At 46.0% G+C, this 19168-nt stretch overlaps 1 protein-coding gene across 1 annotated transcript in view; it reads right to left on the bottom strand.

Annotated features, from left to right (window-relative positions):
• The window catches only part of F9 (coagulation factor IX), a 25597-nt gene extending 6728 nt beyond the window's left edge, over positions 1-18869 (bottom strand). The window contains exons 1-6 of the mRNA XM_004685851.1: positions 18803-18869; positions 13739-13902; positions 13527-13551; positions 9668-9781; positions 3239-3367; positions 1098-1303 (exon numbers count right to left, since the gene is read on the bottom strand). Of these exons, the coding sequence (XP_004685908.1) occupies positions 1098-1303; positions 3239-3367; positions 9668-9781; positions 13527-13551; positions 13739-13902; positions 18803-18869 (705 nt within the window). The remainder of the gene's footprint in view (positions 1-1097; positions 1304-3238; positions 3368-9667; positions 9782-13526; positions 13552-13738; positions 13903-18802) is intronic.
• Between the last annotated feature and the right edge of the window lie 299 nt (positions 18870-19168).

Below are 19168 nucleotides of genomic sequence, written 5' to 3'. Positions count from 1 at the left end.
TCACTCAAGCGCTCGCTTTGTCCCCCACTCCGCAGCTTTCTGGGAAGTGGTGGTGTTCTGAGCCACTGTGTACTAGGTGATACGGCTAAGGGCTAACGCAGCTAAACAATTTCCAATCTCAGAGCCCAGGAGGCGCTTTGGTTGGAACCCACCCAGCCTCTGGCCTCCAGGCAGCAGCTGTGCTGAGCCTGGCCTGCGCCTCACCCCTGGGTGCTCCCACCCCCTAGGCGCCCCACCCTGGCCGATCCGCAGTTGAGCTGGGACAAGGCGGAGCAACGCGGCCACAAGTGGGAAGAATGGCTGGTTTCATGCCACACTGTCTGTTCTTTTTGAAAACCAGTAACGTTTGGTGAGAAACTGGGTGGAGGCGTGTGGAGGGGCCCTTCTCAGGCGATGGAGGAAACCGTGCACAAGGAGGACGGGGCCTTTCTCAACTCGGGAGAAGGTCGTTCAGCTCCACACCTTTGGGAAGCAGTCACATCTAGGGCTTTGTGCCCCTCGGGCAGTAGTATTCTTGCGTAGCGGTGAACAAGGAGTGGCGTGCGCAGGTGATTGTGCACAACTGTGGATGCATGGCCTGAACATTGCACAGGGTCTTAGCCAGACTGGATAGGAAAGAAATAAAAGGTGCACTTCCTCTAAGCTTGCATGAGGAGACCATGAAAAGATTGAAAATGTTTATCATTTTATCTTCTCCTCAGGTGAAACTGCAACCATGTCTTATTGCTTAAAACAAAGCAAAACAAAAGCTTGCTACAGTTCCTAAAATTTCTTTTAGCAAATGCTTGCATTATTAAAATCATTGTTGTTAAAACCATCAAGCTTCAAGTTTAAAGGGGTTCAGTGGTGGTAGTAAGAGAGCATGTGACTAAACTGAGACTTTAATGTCTCCCCCCACCCCCTTAAGTCTTCTTTGGAGTGTACTTGCCATTTCACTTCTGGGATGACAAGTGAACCATGCTAGGGCCACAAGGGAACCAGGGCAAACCCACAATGCATCCTGGGAATTTTACTTAGTCCTGTCCTAACCACTGGCCTCCCACCTGGCCTGTCCCTTTCCTGGAGCTCCAGTTTGATATACCGTCCATATAGAGTACCTGCCAAGGGAATTGACCTGGTTTGGCGTTTTCTCCACCAACAATTCGAATCAAGTCTCCAGATGATTGATTGCTTTGAGTGATGTTATTCAGAATTGTGACAGCTTCAGTAGAATTTTCATCATCCATGTCGTAAGTGAAACTCTCAGCCCGTGTAAGTTTAATAGGAATGTTCGGGGAAGAAACTCTTCCACATGGAAATGGCACTAGGAAAATAATTTTAAAAATTAGTATTCTGCTATTTCTCATTGGCAAACGGAACATGTATTCCAGAAATCGAGAATGAGCCCCATCCTTGTCACTTCTGAGAAGCAGCCCCATCCATATTTTAAAAAATCTAATCAATGGCTATAGTCTCAAACTAAAAGGTTAATTGCATTATTTTCATGGAAAGTTTTCAAGCCCTTCATGAAGAGAACATTTGGCTCAGGAATCCATTATCTTTACAGAAATGGAATAGGTGTTCCAGAATCCAATTTGGTAAGATTTTATAAAGTCGAATGACTTTCTGTTTCGTTTCTTCACTAAAAAGTCTTGCTCTCAAGTGCTGTCCCCAAATGGACGTCTGGTGATTGGTGCCCATAACTTTGACTCTAGAAATAGGCCAGTGGGACTTCTGCTCTCTTTTGTAGACTAGAATGCCTTCCAGATTCCAAGGTGGATTTAAATCATTGTGATTTAACTACCTGGCTGCCAAGTATTAACCAAATAGATTACTAATATGATTAGGACAGCCACACCCACTGGGAACTAATCACTTTTTTGCCTTGGCTTGGTTTATTTCCTACTGTTGTCTACTGATATATTGGGGGCATCCAGAATGGAAATTTGTAGTCAAGCGAAGTCACCTCACATTTCATTTCCATTTCTCACTATCCTCCCAGTCACATTCCTTATAACAGACATTTCTATAGCAACCAGCTGCAAAGTATCATGAAGACAGCATGTGGTAGGGAAAACAGGAAATTAGTTCAAAATACTTATGTATAAATATAAATCATCAACAATGGCTAGGGAAAAGGAACTATTATTATTGAAAGGCAGCAAAGCTTATTTTAGGCTTGGCCTACTTATCTGCTCAAGCTAAGGTCATATTCAAATGTAACACTTTTGGAGGTGGTGCTCAGTTTCTTTTTTTTCTCTTATAAAAAGATTTAGCTACCGTGTCATCTGTCTTCACTGAAAGTGAGGCTTTCAAGGTTAAAATACACACACAAGGTACGCTTGCACATGGGCACATACGCCTCATGTTCCTTCCGGGATAGGCTAGCTTTGCAGCAGTCTATGTGAAGAACCAGGAGGAAGGACAGTCGGGCAGGCTGTTGAAGCATTTAGACACTCTTCCTTTCAGTTGCAGCTTGTATACTCTTGGCTTCTGATCCTGTCTTCAATTTCCTCTGCTGCATGCATGGCTGAGATAGGTATCTAGCTGAGTTACTGAGGAAGGGTGCATGACTTCATGTACCACTTAAATAAGATACGGGGCTTCGGAAATGTAAAAGAAATGATACCTAGTTTCTTTCAAAAAGGCCCCTCATTTATCAAATATTAATCCTGCAGAACTCACCCCCCCCCCCCCCCATTGCTCACACTTTCAAAGAAGAGTGGTGTGAGTGGGGAGGACATGTTCTGGATGTGCCAGTTTGCCGCCGACACAATGGCCTAGTTGACAGGACTGGGAAACTTTGCTTTGTCCACAGCTGTATAACTTGACCGTGCTGATCAGCCTGGCACATCTTAAAATAGATGGCTGTCAGCACCAGCCTTAACGCTGAGCTGAGCCAAGACCCAGGGGCAGGATATAACTTTGCAATCAATCATTTCTATATCTTTTCTGTTCCAGGATTACTCCATTAATTTGACTTGCTGAACTACAACTACTTATACACAAATCAATTGCTTCATGACAAAAAAGTCAGAAAAAAAATGGAGATGTAAAGAACTCAGATGGTAGCCAGTGACAGAATCTCTGCTTCAAATGATGATGCGACTTGTAAAATTAATTGCTGTTTTTTCCTATGATTTCAAGAGGAAGTAGGAACAAGTCATTAAAATTGTGTAGGATAGTTAAAATTCTGAAGGTTCAAATACAGATTGGGAGAATGTTTCTGAGCTTAAGAAGAGAAGTATTTCAGTTAGACCTGCTGGTTCACAGGACCTTTGGTCAGCTGCGAGCTGGTACCCTGCTGTGCAGGAACAAGCCACCTTGTTGTCTGCCCCCTTTTTACAAAATTGCTTGCATCTGCCATTCTTAATGCTGCATGTCGCATCTGCAAGAAAGCAAAATCAAAAGTAACAGCATCATTTAACATGTATTTCTAAAAAAGACATGAAACTATCGAGTTACAGTTAGGCCAGATCTAAGCTAGGGACATTCTAGGGAAACTTGAGCTCGGAGTCAAAAGACAGGTCAAATAAAATTCTTAAAAAGATGTAATAATGTTGGCAGTGATAAATTTAACTTGGCATAAAACTGAAGGTTTGACTAATCTACCTTCACTAGATCACGGGCTTCTGCAATTAGAAAAAAAACTGCGTATTAAAATATAACGTATGCTCACAAAAGTACCTGGAAAGCTAGTATGAATTTTCCCCAAGTGAAGGCCCCTACTTATACATGAGGCAGATCAATATGTAGGAAATGCTCACCCCTGCTTACCTGAGGCTCCTTCTAAACACTGCTCTCTTCCTCCTTCCCAAGGTTACTGTTACCCCAACTTAAAAAAAAATGGATTTATAGATTGGGCAATATTTACAGTGTCTACCTTGAGGAGTTATTGAAAGAACCAGATATGTGAGTGAATTTGTAGTGTAACAATGCAAACTTTGAACAGCAAATCATATGTTCATGTCACATTCCCAGTGACCTTTCCTCAGACCCTAGATAACCATTACCCCACCTTTCCACAGGGATATGGTTGTGTCTGTGAGTCTTAGCCTCCTGGCATAATTTTGTTTTAAGTATCTTTTGTCAACAGTATATGATTATATTTTTAACTGTGGACTGAAAATGATCAGTAACCCCCGATTCCCCTTCTGACTCTTGATATATTTGATTGATTCCTACCATTTTATTTTGTGTTTTCTAATTACTGTGCTTTTCCCTTTTTTCCTCCTGTGCAGTTCCAATAAACGGAAGTAGCAGGACACCTGCTGAAAACCTGTTGAGTTAAGAGAAATCTCCTCTGCCCACAGGCCTGTTTCTGTTTCTGGAACAGCACAGGAACAGAGTGAGTACAAGACACCTGACCCTTAGCTACATGCTCAACAGCATACTGCTTTCAATGCGAATGCTAAGTTGTCTGGGTACTTGGAACGTGCGTGGTTTGAAAATGAGTGACCACTTCTCTGTAGACTATATGTATATCGGTGGCCAGTAGGCCCATGAAAAGTTGTTCTTCATCACTTATCAGAGAAATGGAAATCAAAACAACAAAGAGGTTCCACCTCATGTGTGTGAGGATAACTATCATCCAAAGAACAAGAAACAAGTGTTGGAGAGAGTGTAAAAGAGGGACCCGGCACACTGCTGATGGGATGGACACTTGTAAGCCAATGTGGAAGGCATTAGGGAGAGTCCTCAAAAGATTCGCAGTAGAGATTTCCTATGACTCAGTTATCTCACTTCTGGATTTTTACCTAAAAACACAGAAACATGAATTTGAAGAGATACATACACCTCCATGCTTATTACAGCATGATTTACAACAGCCAAGATGGGAAACAACCTAAGTGCCCACCAGCAGATGAGTGGCTAAAGGTGACATGGTGTACTTACACAATGGAATATTACTCGGCTGCAAAAAAGATGAAAACCTGCCTTTGGCAACAACATGGGGAGACCTAGAGGGTCTTATGCTCAGTGGAGTAAGTCATACAGGAAAAGGTAAGCACTTTGTAATTTCATTCACATGTGGTATATTGAGAACACGGAAATGAACTAGATAGAACAAAAATACACGTTTGGACTGTAAGACCAGTAAGTTATTACCAGAAGGGAAGGAGGAAAGGGAGATGGGTAAAAGGACACAATGGTGTGAAGGTTGGAATTGTACTCTTTAGTGGTGAATATAATGGAATAGATGTATGAATCTCAGTGATACAAACATTAAATTTATACAGTGCCATAATGCAACAGTACTTCAATTTAAAAATGTATGTGAAATTAATTTTAGAAGTGAGTGCCAGTAGCTGACAGCTCCTGTGTGCCTCCTGTGCTGCTCTCAGCCTCCCTGGGTCCTGGGTATTTCTGCAGCACTGCAGTGACCTCCTCTGCCCTTAGGCAGGTTTGCCTTTGAATTTCCTGACGCCACCCTGTTGATGGTGAAGGGTGCTCCTGGACTGCTCAGGTGTCCAGCCTGGAGGTAGAGGGCAGTTAGTACCCCATGCACAGAACTTGTGGCCACTGGGGCACAGAGGCTGATAGGCACATCCTTCCACTTCTCCCCTCAGGAGAAGGCCACGCCATCTGACTTCTTGGAAAGAGTCCCAAGGAGATCGAGCAGTTGGTGGCAGTGGCAGTCAGTCACAGGAGGGGAGAAGTGACTTTCTCTTATTAGTTCTTCCTTCCTTGCTGCCTCACCCCCTTACCCTTGCTCCCTAGGAAGGGAGCACCTTGCACCCTAAGAAGTAAGCTCGTGTAACAGCTTTTTTATTTTGACCTGGGGAAACCAGAATGATGGAATGATTTTGTGGTCTGGGGGTATATATTATGAATTTTGAGATCTAAAATGTCTAACATTTTGCGTAGGCTTGCGCCTGCTTATGTCAGAAGCAGCTCATGTTCCTTCCTGCCACTTCAGGAAATATAGGAGTAAATCAGCTGTCGCCAGGTGGACAAAGGAACCAGCTTGAGCTTTAATCTTTGCTACCCATGATGCACAAAGTGCATGATCCAGAAGAGTGGGGTTTGTGCTTTTTATTTATTTTTTAGAGACCTTTCTCCTCACAAAAGGTGATCAGGCCCCTGGCTCTTCTCACGTCGTCGCTAGCTGTCGTTCTGTTGCTGCAAGGCAGTCCTAAAGTGTCCAGCCAAATCAGATACCCCCTTAGGAAGAGCTCATCATTAGGAGAGTGTCATTAGCTAACCCAGGGAGCAAGCTCCAGCCCGGCTTGGTCCAGGGCAGGCACAGTGGGAAGGCGTCACCTCATGGTGCTTCCCCGCTTCTGACAGTGTGTCCTGGGCTAGGTCATGAGACCTCATCAGCACGTTCCTGCTTGTCATTGCTCTCACGTGGCTGCTGCTGTCGCTCTCCAGTGTGGTGTACGAGTGTCATGGGAAATACTGCGCCCTCAGACGTGGGGCCTTGCAGGCTGCACATAGCTGAATAGCACAGGGAGTTCCAGAGATGAGGCCCTGTAGCTAGCAGCTGAGAAAGTGTTCCCCTGGCACAATTCCTCAGTGGTTTTTGAGCATTAGATGCCCCAGGCCGTGCTGGGTGTGGCTGTCCCCTCTCCTGAGGCGGTGCTCAGTGCCTAGAGCATCTGTTAAAGAACAGCGCAAATCATCTGTTTTTCCCTTCCTGTGAGTGCAGACATGTCTTCCTCATTCTACTACTTGCAGTTATCACATTCTGCTTTATTTTACTCTGCCTTCATTTGCCTGATATGGTCAGTGATGTGGACACCAAAGCATGGGCAAAAGATGTTCTGTTTCACAAGTTTACTGCAGAACATGCTGTTATTCTGTTAGACTGAAAATGCTTTCTTTTTTGCACTCCGTAGAAATACACAGTAAATAAGACAGTAGTGTTTGTGATGAGTTAACAAATGAAACAAAAAGGGTTTATGTGCTTGTTTTATTGTTTTTTCTTCCTGGCCTGTCTTAGCATGGGGGAAATGGCATGGCTTTTGTGTCCTTTGGAAGGGCCAGGAATAGTGAGTTCTTGCAGACCTTGAGTTGTCTGAAAAGGATTCCAGTGTGACGTGTGGCTGGGGACATGCGTAGTCTTTATTCCAGCCCAAGGGGTACAGTGTCAATTAGAGTCATTCTTGGCATTAGAAAGTGGGCTCTGGGTGCCTGCGTCTCCCTCCTGTGGAGAGGAGCCTGATGGGCCAGGGAGAAGGAAAACAACCAAGTCTTCACAGTGCAAATATCCCTTCCATCCCCAGGTAGGGACAGGGTTAGGCAGGGCACTAGGGAGCCAAGTCTCCCTGTGGCAGCTCTGGAGGTCAGTCTGTAGTTGAATTTGAAGCAATAGTCGAACAGGAGTTTCTATGTGCTTTTGCGTCCCCTTCTCAGGTAGAGCTATCTGGGAGGGTTCCCACTTTGTTTCTGAACTAAGCTGAGAGGGTTTTTCTTTTCTTGGGTTTTTCAGTGGTGTGATTGATTTTTTTGTGTATGTGATGACCTTATTTACAACACTGTGTGAGGGGATAGCTTTCCATCTCTTCAGGCTATATCATCACACCAGAGTCCTCCACCTTAGTCCATTGGGTCCCCTTCACACTTTGCTCTCCACCATACCCCCCCTCTGGTAGCTTCAATTCTAGTAGATATCTAGGGTTTGTTTGGTTTAGTCCTCTCAGTTGATTTCTGTTTTTGTGTAGTCCACATAGGAGTGAAATCATCAGGTATTTGTCTTTCTCCTTCTGACTGACTTAGCTGAGTATACTCCCCTTGAAAGAAATTTCTGGGCCTTGCTCAGAAGGTGGGTGGTCCAGGGTGGTCCAGGGGTGGTGGCTAACACCTTACAAATGCAGGGTAAGCCCCAGATGGTGCCGGTTGTTGGACAGTTGCTGTGTGGACTGAGGCTGCTCATACATGACATGGTCTGTCAGAGTTTTGTGCTTATATTTACCTTCCTCAGGGCTGTGCTCCTATGCTCAGTTGTGTGTATTTTTGAGCAAAAGACATTGGGGAACACTATCTCCCATGGTGCTTTAGTGGACTGTTCCCTTCATTTTTAACTGAGACAAACGATAATTATGAGTTAAGCTGATAATGAGTAAAAGGCCCCAAAGATTTCTGTAGGATTCTGCTATAGCAGGGTCACATTATCTAGGCAAGTGTGAATGGGAGATAAGTGACAGGAATGCTCCAGAAGGTGGAGCCCATGGACACGCCCACAGGAAAGGTAATGGAGACATTGGCTTGTGCTCACAAGGCCAGACCTGCTCTACCAGTTCACCCGCTTGCATTCACTCCCTTTTTCTTTGTAAATGTTTTGCCTTTCTACCTTTCCCTTCTCTCCTATTTTTTATCTTGAGATCACAAAGGAAGATGACCAGTGGGTTTCAGCACAGCATCACAGCTGACTTTTACTTCTCTCAGTGCAACAAGTGCAGCTGCTGGGTCTCTTTTTGGTTTAGGCCTTTTTCGTCTGGGTAGCAGGTGGATTGCTGTAAGGCCTTCATGGTGTCCTGCCAATTACCTGCTCTTTGCCCTTGTTCACAAAGCGTGTGGTGTTACATTCTTTCTGTGGGGTTGTCTTCTAGCCTTCTGGAGTGTCAGAGTGGAAAGCTGATTGGTCACAGGAACAGCGTAATTTTCCAATTCCGACACCTTGTATCCAGAGAAATACACAAGTAGGCAAAGGACTTTGGGGGTCATGGCTCTCATGGCAAAAGTCTCAGAAGAAATATTCTAGGTTGTGAGGAGAAAAGGTGCTCCGCGAGCCCGGGCTTGCTGTGCCATGGACTCTGCATCACTACATGCAGGAAGGAGTGCTGATGTGTGTCAGTGAATTTCCTGTGTGGAATGGTTTGTATGTGTTGGGGAAGTGTGTTCCATGGGAGAACTGGCCTGATGCACCCTGGTTCTGTGCTTCATTGACTTCCATTGTTCTCTTTTCCTTGAGTTTTGTGGATTGTTAGGAACATGGGTTTTGGTTAAACTGCAGATTGAGGCTTGGCTCAACTGTTTCCTGCTTCTGATTGTAGCTGTTGGAGCTACTGTGTTCTCAGCAGCATAGAAAGGGGATGATGATGGTAAGGACTGCTTATGGTTGTATTAGTGAACAAAAAGTAAAGCGATGGATGTCATTATCATGTAATATTAGAGACCAAAAGTTAATAGCACTCTAATTCTAGTTTCTTAAACTTCTGGAAACTCCCACTCAGCTAGAGTGAGTATTTCTAAGTATATGCTCTGTACAACAGACTTTTATTCAGCCTCTATAAAGATGGATCTCCTGCCATTTGCAACAACGCAGATGAATGTGGAGGACAATATGCTAAAATGACATACTCCAGTCATAAGGACACATACTACCTGATGCCAGTGCATGAGGTATCTGCAGTAGTCAGACATGAAGAGGGCACAGGTGTGCCTGCCAGGCGGTGGGGGAGGGGTAGTGGGGTGTGACTGCTGAGCAGCTATGAAGATCCAGTCAAATGGGATGAGCAAGTTGGAGAACTGTGCTGTACAGCACCGTGCCTCGAATTAACAACACTGCCTCTTACACGTCAAGATTTGTGAAAAGGGTCGATCTCATGTTCTGTGTTGTTCTTTGCCACAACAAAATGTATGCGTTTTCAAGAGAAAATTGATGATAGATATTTCATTTTCCAGTTGCATCTGGCCTCAAGGGAAACTTTGGACCACAGGTATCCCCAGTCTAGTCACTTACCTAATTCACAGTTCTTTCCCTCAAATCCATCTCGACACCAGCATTCGTAGGAATTAATGTCGTCCTTGCACTTGCCGCCGTTTAAACATGGATTGGACTCGCATTGGTCTCCATCTTTGAGAGAGGTAAGAAGTCTAATTTGTACGTGAACTGCTTCTCGTTCCCAGTCCCGCCTGCACAGACTCACGGGGCGGGGAACCTGATTTTAAGGTCAGAGCAGGCCCGCCGACCAGCTGCCTCTGGAAGGCCCCTGCCTCCCTGAGCTTGTTGAAGCAGCTCCAACGATGACTCATAGCATCAAAGTGAGTGACATGAGCATAGGGTGAGGAGGGGTTCCAGTGCTCTATTATAGAATGATGGCGGAGTTCTTTCCGGATCCAGTCGCATTACCTGTGCGTGAGTTAAAGCCTATGTATCTTGTCTCTTCAGCACATGCTGAGCTGCCTAAAATCTGTACCAGACACTTAAGAATCAGGCATGGAACCACTGCAGTTACCTCCTTGAGTCATTGGTTCCCTTTTGAGTATATATGTAGCCATGGTTAAAACAACAGAAAAGATGCCAGAAGCATGTGTTACTGCTTAGAGATATTCTACTGCCTATGAATTAGGGCCTAAATGGTCAAGGTAAAGTGAAGAAGAACTTTAGTGCAAAGAATGAAAGTAGGTTCTGAAATGGAACTGTATGTATGTACTTACCTATCCATACCTATCCATTGGCTATGTTTCCATTCTACCTGTCTGAAGTTTCTACATTTACAGAGTTGTTGCATGCCTTTGAAGACATCGCTGGTAAACAGACAGGATGTCTGCTAGGACTGGGTAAGAGGGGAAGGGTCAGGATAAGGGGTCCTTTTAAGTTTGGATTTTATGGCTCTGCCTCGAGAAAAGGATGAAGAGAACCAGAATGGAAACTGCTCTGCGTTCTGTGCCTAGATAAGCGAATCTGCAGGAGAAGAATGGGGCCTGGATGGGTAAGATTTGCTAAAGGATAAACAAAAGGATGGCAAGAATAAAAGACTGAGAGAACGGAAATGCAAGAGATGTTCTGAATTTTCAGGCCTACCAACTTCAAAGTACAGCTCCCTACCTGCTCCAGGGAGAGGTGGGGTACATCTACTGTGCTGCTGGGGGGCTGCACCCCGGTTCCATTGACTCACAGACTAATAGCCCTTTCTCACAAATAGTCCCTCTCTGGAAAATGTGCTTGCTGTCAAAATTAGACCTTGTCCCCTCTGCCCCTTGATCCAGTGTGCTTTTGCACAAATACTTTAATTTGTTCCAATTCTATGAAAACAAAATGCGTTATCTCTGGTTTATTATTATTGATGTTCAGAACTGGTCTAAAAAATGAGCTACATTTGCACTTTATATTATAGACCAATGGATCTGAATTATTTAGGATGTTTCACTGAAAGGGTCTGGGCTTGCAGCCAGCTACACAGCAACTCATTTGCTGAGACATATCTTTAAAATGAGTGTCATTTTCTCCTGCATTTAGTCCTCTGGGCGCTTGTCTGTGTGTACTTTGGGCTGAGGCAAAGCCACAGACACGAAGGGTCAAAGACAACAAGGGACAAAGCCTTGCCAAGCGACATCCGGTTTTTGGCCACGTGGTAGATGGTTAGGTAGATGGTTAATGAATAACTGCCTGCATTTGAATGCCCTGGGGTAATAGTGAAAGCAAAGGGCTGGGCATGAGAGAACTTGGATGCTTCTCTGCGCTCCATGATTGCTCAGCAGGTGGCCTTTGGGAAGTCCCTTAACCTCCCCAAGCCCCAGTTTCCTCCTTTTTAAAATGAGGCTAAGAATGCTTTGCCCACTGGGTTGGTGTGAGGGTTCAATGGGGCAGGCCACCCTGTAAAACAGAAAGGGCTTGGCCAGTCAGTGGAGTCAGACAACATTTCTTCTTTAGCCGGGGTCTTTGCCTGGTGAATCATTGATGAGAACAGGGCAGATGTGAGGGCCCTCAGCCTGCTCTGTGTGAATCTGTACCCTGAGAAATGGCAGAGGCTGCCTTTGGGGGCTAGGAATGCCAACTGCAAGTGAAAGAGGCAGAAATTCTTTGGTATTTGTCCTTGTTTTTGTTTTATATGTTGGTTGCCAAAGAAGGGGCAGCGTCATGCCCGGGGTGTCACCCAGGTCTCTCTACCCAGCAGCATAGCCTGTGACCTGAGGCAGCTCCTGCTGCACAGTGGAAGCCTTGGAAGGACTCTGCAGCCTCAGCTTGGCTGTGGGAGGTCAAGTCAGGGGACGGGCAATAAAAAGCTTATGGGGGTTTTATTTTATTTTAGAGGTTTTATTTACTCATACAGAACTGGGGTACAAGCCAGAGATGGGGTGGGTGAGAGGATTCACCAGACAGAGCGGGAAGCAGAACAGGCAGATCGACAAAGTACACTGCTGAGGGGAGCAGCGGGCGGGTCAGGAGAGGTCTGCTGCCGCGCCATGTGGTCACCTCCGGGGCAGGTGGCGACCGAACTCATGCGGAAGTGGCTTAAGCGTCTTTGTGCAGTGCTTCAACCCACTGCGCCACCAGGGAGGGCCAGCTTATGGGGGTTTTAACTACAGCCTGGAATATTTTGGGGGGGGGGAGGGGAGTAGACGTTGATTTGTTCTAAAAAATATATATCACAAGCTTTAAATTTTAAATATAGCCGGAATAGAGACTAAAGAGACTTGTTTGCACTAAGGGTAGGGGACAAGCTCGGTGCAGAGTTGGCTTGGCCGTGTTCATCACCAAGAGCAAGGAAAAGCAGGCACTGGCCATGTAATCACGCGACCTGTCTGCCCGCATGATTTAAAAACAAGTGGAGAAGTGATATGTTAGGAGAGTAGGAACACATCCTCCAGAAGTCACAGGCAAACACGTGGAGCTCAGACGGCTGAGACTCAGAGTTGGCTGGCAGGTTATTTCTCTGTCCACATGGATGACCTTCAGTTGAGGGCCCATGCAACTGAACACTTCTCAAAACCCTGCTGCTGGATTTTAAACTCATTTTGAAACTTTGCTAACATAAAAGTTTGGATGTTTCCTCCTTTTGACCAATGCACTTAACAGAAATGTACTCAGTGCCTCTATACCAGATAGCATCTAGGGTGTTAGGGACATGCCACAGACAACTGACTAGCCCTCCAGCATGAAGCTTGCATTTGAGTGAGGTGGGACAAAGAAAGAACAAGTAGTAATCGAGAGCCTTCCAGGCTACCTCAGATGCTGAAGAGTGCTGTGAGCAAGTAGGCCAGGACCCCCTTCTGGCTGATGGTGCTGGAGGGGGGCAGGGTGGGAGTATCAAGAAGTGATGGTGGTAAACCTCATGAGATGGAAGCATGTGGGTGAAAGCCTGAAAGAGGCAAGGGCGAGCCTGTGTAGAAGAGCGTTTCGCTTGGAGGCACAGTCCCATCAGACACTGGAAGGGGGTGCATTCTTCGAATATGCTAGGAGTAGCAGGGGTGCCCCAGGCAGCCTGGGGCCCAGTGTGAGGACAGAGCAACGGGAGCGGAGGCCCCCAGGGCAGCAGGAAGAGGGAAGGGGGCCATCATGGAGGGCCTGTAAGCCACGGGAAGGTGAGGACCTTCTGCGATCTCTGATTCTCTGCTGAACACGGAAAACTCCATCCTGTCCATGTTTCCTTCCAGCTTCCTGGCATGGAAGAATATTCTTTTTGAAGCTCTTCTGCCCCCATGAAATCTCCCCTGCTGGCATGAACCTGAAGCCCATCACCATGCTATCGGAGGCAAATAATTTGGACTTATTTTCTGAGGCTTTTTGACAGATTTTAACATTTCAACAGAGGGGGAAGTAGACCTAATTCTTAAATGTCTCATAGGTCAGCGAGAGAATAAAAGGAATCACTTACCCACGTATTGCTTCCAAAATTCAGTCTGTAAAGAAACAAAAGAGGAGAAATTAATGGTAGTCTTTAAAATGTTTTGGAGCTGATGCCTTCTCTTTGACTGCATGTACAGTACCCAGAGCTGTATGGATAGTTTCAAATACCAAAGTGAGGTTTTTTTTTTTAATAGGTTTTTTATGCTTTGCCCCTGAAGGATTTTATGCGGACATACTCACAGTTTTTTCAGTGTTTTCAAAAACTTCTCGTGCTTCTTCAAAATTGCACTTTTCTTCTATACATTCTCTCTCAAGGTTCCCTTGAACAAACTCTTCCAGTTTACCAGAGTTATACCTCTTTGGCCGGCTCAAAATTTTGGTGGCATTTTCATGGTCAAGAAAAACTGAAAGTTAAAAGAATTATAAGAATTATCCTTTAGTTCTAGACTAGAGAAAGTGTCATGAAACTGAAACCCATCTTAGGCCATTTCCAATCAAAAGCCTATTCATCTTTGGGAGCCAAACTCTGGGCCTCATGCTTTGTGCATGTGGAGGTATGGGAATTAAAATCCAAGTCTACTTTCAGTCAGGAGAACTCCAGTAGTAAAAGGCCATATTTCCAATGATACTGCATTTATTTTGGATGAGAAAGAAAGTTCTCAAATCAACAGCTTAGCTTCACCCTTTGTCATCATTTGCAAATACTGAGAGATCCTTCAGGTAGGGCCCATCACCTGGCCAAGCTCTGTTTGCAGGATAAGGCTGCCAGGATGGCTTTGCAGCAAATTTGTCTCGGAAGAACAGCAGCCTATTTGTGGTTCATCTGCAATCGCAACCCCAGTATCTCTCACTTGATTAACATTAAAGCTATCGCTGCATTAATTTCTGTGTCGTCAGGCTCCCAGCACCCTCAGTTGGCATGTGTCGGAGGAATTCCTGTGACGTCTTTCGCTGAGACACAGGATGTGGTTGATTTTAGCTGTGACAGCCTTGTCTGTGGGGACACTCCTGGCGCTGCAGGTTGAAGCTCACCAGCCTGACCCTCTGCTGCCTCCTTCCCTCTCTCTCCTTCTCTAGTCAGTCCCGTTCCTTCTCATGTCTATATCTATCGATCAGGAGAATTTATTTCTGTAGTGAGTAACAGTAACTTAAGAAGTTGCCTGGAGATACTCCATTCTTTAAGAGACTATCTGACACATCTCAGCAGGACCAGGTGCTTGTCATAGGAACTTTCCAGGGCATTTGGGGATCGCTTTCTCATTAAAAAACAACAACAACAGGGCCCTCCCTGGTGGTGCAGCGGGTTAAAGTACTGCAAAAGAAGCCTAAGCCACTTCCACACGAGTTCGATCCCCACCTGCCCCGGAGGTGACCACATGGCATGGCAGACCTCTCCTGACCCACCCGCTGCTCCCCTCAGCAGTGTACTTCATCGATCTGCCTGTTCTGCTCCCCACTCTGTCTCTGGTGAATCCTCTCACCCTCCGCATCTCTGGCCTGTACCCCAGTTCTGTATGAATAAATAAATAAATCTTTAAAAACAACAACAACAACAAAAATCAGGAAAGGAAAAGAAAGAAACTGAACTATGTTCCCTCATTTTCAGGGCTGCTGTTCAGTCTGTGGAGCCTTCGAGTCCCTTGGCAACCTTGCTTTTCTCTTGCTCTGCAAGTCCCCCAGGCTTCTCTTTCTTGTCCAGTTGGCTTTAGACTTTTCTCTCCAACTCTTCACTTGCCAGCTTTCCCAGCTCCTCACCCCTTCTTCAGTGCCTCCATACCCTGCGATCCCCCAACCTAGTTCAGCACAGACATCTACCTTTTTCCTTTCGAGGCAGCTGAGAACTGCGGGGTATGTGTGTGGGGTGGGGGGAGAAACACTGGGCTGGACCCGTGTTGAGGTCTCCCTGCCTCCACGGGGCCCTTGTCTCTGCTCCCAGTTCGTTTGCTCGGCCCCGGGACAGCACCTATGTCTGCGCCCATTTACCTTGTGGTCAAGTGGGAAAGTGGGTGTGGAGTCAGATCAGAAGACACCTGAATTTCAGTCCCACATCTGCCACCTGCTGCCTGTGTGACCTTACGACAGTCACAGCATGTTTGAAGCTTAACTTCGGCAAATGTCAAATGGGTAAACTCTGCTGCCATCACAGTGTCTCCCTGTTGCTGACAGGATTGATGAGATGAGTAGTGAGGCTGCTGTGTCAGTTCTTCCCAGTTTTCTTGAATCCCTTTCTGTCTTGAACATGCGTTTCTGTAGCTCTTTCCCTTCTTTGCTGCCCTTCAGATAATGAAGTGACTGTTGTCAGAGCAGCGGTCACTTCCTAAGGGGTAATTTGAGTGTGTGTTTCCTAACAGCTCGAACACACACTAATTACGGCGCTCTACCTTCTCTGGGCACTTTCCCCATGAGTCACTCTTTTCCCTCCAAACATCCTTGCCAGGGCCAGGAGTAGGGCAAGGTAAGTAAGGCTACTGTGGCACCCACTTGGAGGAGGGGGTGAGCTTTCTCACTGTGCAAGTCCACTGTGCCCCGGGCACCTTGCGGGTCTCCCTTAGTCCTGCCCTGGCTCCATGGAATGTTTTGAGTACTCACTGCTGCCGGGCACTGTGCTGTGGCACGAGACTCCTGCTCTCTCCCTGTACCCTCACACGTCTGGCTGTGATCACTGCACTCCTAGCCATTGTCTCTCATTGGATAGAACCTCGGAATGCCCGGCCATCCTTGCTGCTGCCTAAGTATGCATCGTGATGTGGTAACCACAGTTAGTGTGGGCCGAAGTCTTCTGATGTTCGGGACACCTGCATCCACTGTGTCAGTGCACCTCACAGCAGCCCCGTGAGATGACACCGTCCTCTCATTTATTGGAAATGAGAGAAATGGCATTCCAGAGAGGCACCCACCTTGCCCCAGGTAAGGAACAAAAGCCTCAGAGCCCAGAGCTGGTCTAGGTCAGTCAGATGGCACAGCCCACCTCTCGGACACAGCTCTGTCCCCTAACCTGATCGTGTGTCCCAGCACACTCCAGGCCTTTCCCTTCTCCTACCCAAATAGTTAAATCCTATTTCTACTTCCATAACTTCACGCAAATTCCTTTCCTCATCTCTGCTCCTGAAGCTAATGGTCAGGTTGAGGCCCTTGTGTCTTTCCTGGATGATCACAGGGCCTCCAGACAGGTCCCCTCTTCTTGTCCCCCTCCCCCCGAAACAGTTGATGGGGATGTTACCAGGTGCAGGTTCCAGATCCGCCATCACTGTTCACAGTTATGCTCCTGGTGCCACCAAACGCCACATGTTCTGTCATCCCAGCTCCTTAGTCTGGGGTCTTCGTCCCCTGATGAGCCGCCCTGCCCAGCTAGGCCCAGCTAGGCCACCTCACTGGCCGTGCTCGGTGTTCAGAGTGCACTGACTTCCTGACACCCCACATAGCCTTTGTGGAGCCGCTGGTCCCCTCTGCCTAGGATGCCCTTGGTCAGCTTCTGACGGAGAGCGAAGCTGCTCCTCTTTTATGTCCTGCTCAAAATGTCCCTCTGGCCAGCGTCCCCTGAGTTCACGTACCCTGCATCTGTGCTCCTTTAGCCCTGGCATGAATTTTGCCCTGTATATCGAAATCTTTGCATTGGTGTTTCTCTAGGTCAGAGAGGGCTGGTGAACACTTAGCTCCTTGCCGCAGTCCCTCTGTCCTGCAAGGTGATGCCGCCTTTCACCCATTCATTTCATTCGTTCGTTCTGAATGAAAGACAGTGCCGGTCTGTACACTTGACAGAGCCAAACTGAGTTCACAGAACAGTTTTGATTTCAAAATTCCAAGTTGATGTAGGAATAAGTGCAGCATTTCAGGAAATCGTTCATAGAAACTGCTTTTCAAAGCCAGTAAGGGTTTAAAAGCGGAAGCAGTGGCATCAATACTGTGGTCCTGAGGGGAGCTCCCTGGCCCTCTCCTCTAGGGCCTGTGAGCTCTGCCAGGACTCCAGAAACAAGTTCTCTTTCTCCTCAGTATTGTCTGCTGGTCATACACTTAACCTCCCTTCACATTTATCTCTTCTCGTCATCATTCCCCCAGCTCTGAAACCCTTTTCTCTGCATCTATCCTTTCTCCAACATCTGAGGTCTGCAAAGGGGCAGCAGCCCTCTTAAAACCTCCATCATCTCACCACTTATCTTGAAGGAAGGGCTGGGAGCCTCTGTCTGCTGACACCACACACTGATGAGCTATGTGTCAAGACTTCGCTTTATGTCCCACTTGTGAGTTTTCCAGCAGTTTCTTTATTCCTCAACTCTACCCACTTTGCTAGTTTGATTTAACCTTTGCATTGTCGTATCATTATTTCTGCATTTCAGTCTGACATCATGTCTGGAGTGGGGGCACAGAGCCAGTCTGCTTTCTGGGGACGCTTAGGGTTGGCACCCTGATCCTTGTGTTGTCAAATTATGAGATTTGATGATTGTAGGCTGACAAGCAAGAGTGGTAAATCCTTCCTGTGAGAACATGCTGTTTGTCTGAATGGGATCATTTCTTCCCTGTGCACCACCTTTGGAGAGCATGTCCATGTTATGAACAATTTGTTCATAACAAACAAATGGATATCCATTGCAGTGACGAAATTCCTACTTTATCTCTCAATTTTTGGACTTAACATTGCTTGGACTTAACATTGCTTAACACTGAATTTCCATACATATTAACTCCAAGATGTTTACAAGCAGAGGCATAATCATGTCTTCCAAGTCTATGAAAAACTTTCATGATAAGTAGCTTGCTGAGTAGTTTAGTGTCTGTGTTTTAACTAAAAAATCAAGTTCAGGTCACATAATGATAGATTTTTTTTAAAATGCAAAACATGCCTCATTAGTGCTAAGCTTTGAAACCATTGCATCTTAAAATTAATGTTATTTTTGTGTTAATCATACCATTGTTTTCAGCATTGTTTCCCATTTTGATTTCACAGTGGTCAAGTAAGAGTCAAAATAACAGTTCTTCTTTTCTTCCTATTCTGCTATTTCCTTTAAAATATTTTCTCACTTAACTTTTCTTAAACAAGGACATGACTAATTTATCCTAGCAATTACATTACAGATTACATGTCTAACTGAGTCCATTAAAAAAATACCATCAACAGTGTAACTGTTTTAATTATGAAAATGAAGAACGGGCTACCAGAGAAACAGACTTACCAACCCTCATGCTGACTTCTAGAATGGTAAACATTGCTGTGGAATCCTGTGATCGTTTTTTAGTGAAGAAGACAGTACTGACATTTCTGGATCTAAATGCAGTTCTACTCAATGTATCTTTAAAAAGGAAACTAACCTGCACCTTCAGCACCGAGGAGGTACCCCAAGAGGCAGAGGGTGAGGAGCCTGGGGGCCTCTGCCATGATGGTGAGCGCGCTGCTGCACGTCTGCGAGCAAATTGTGCAAGTGGCCAGTTGACCAATTGTTCCAAAGTACAGCCGAGTTGTATTTGCTTCTGGGAAACTATGTTCATCTGCTTCTGTGGTTCTTTGGACCCTTTCCAGTGGCCTCTTGGATTAAGTGAAGTGAATGGGCAGTGGCTGTCAGCAAATGTCACTCTGATTCCATGGGCTTGGGCCACAGAGCCTCATTTGAGGCTGAAGTGAGAAGAAAGTAGGGGTGGTATAATGGCAACCATTGCTGCAGCAGCCACATTCGCCAG

The sequence above is a fragment of the Condylura cristata genome, unplaced genomic scaffold (genome assembly GCF_000260355.1).
Source record: "Condylura cristata isolate star-nosed mole 26May11 unplaced genomic scaffold, ConCri1.0 scaffold00019, whole genome shotgun sequence".
NCBI classification, from domain to species: Eukaryota; Metazoa; Chordata; class Mammalia; order Eulipotyphla; family Talpidae; genus Condylura; species Condylura cristata.
This window is presented reverse-complemented; position numbering and strand designations above follow the sequence as displayed.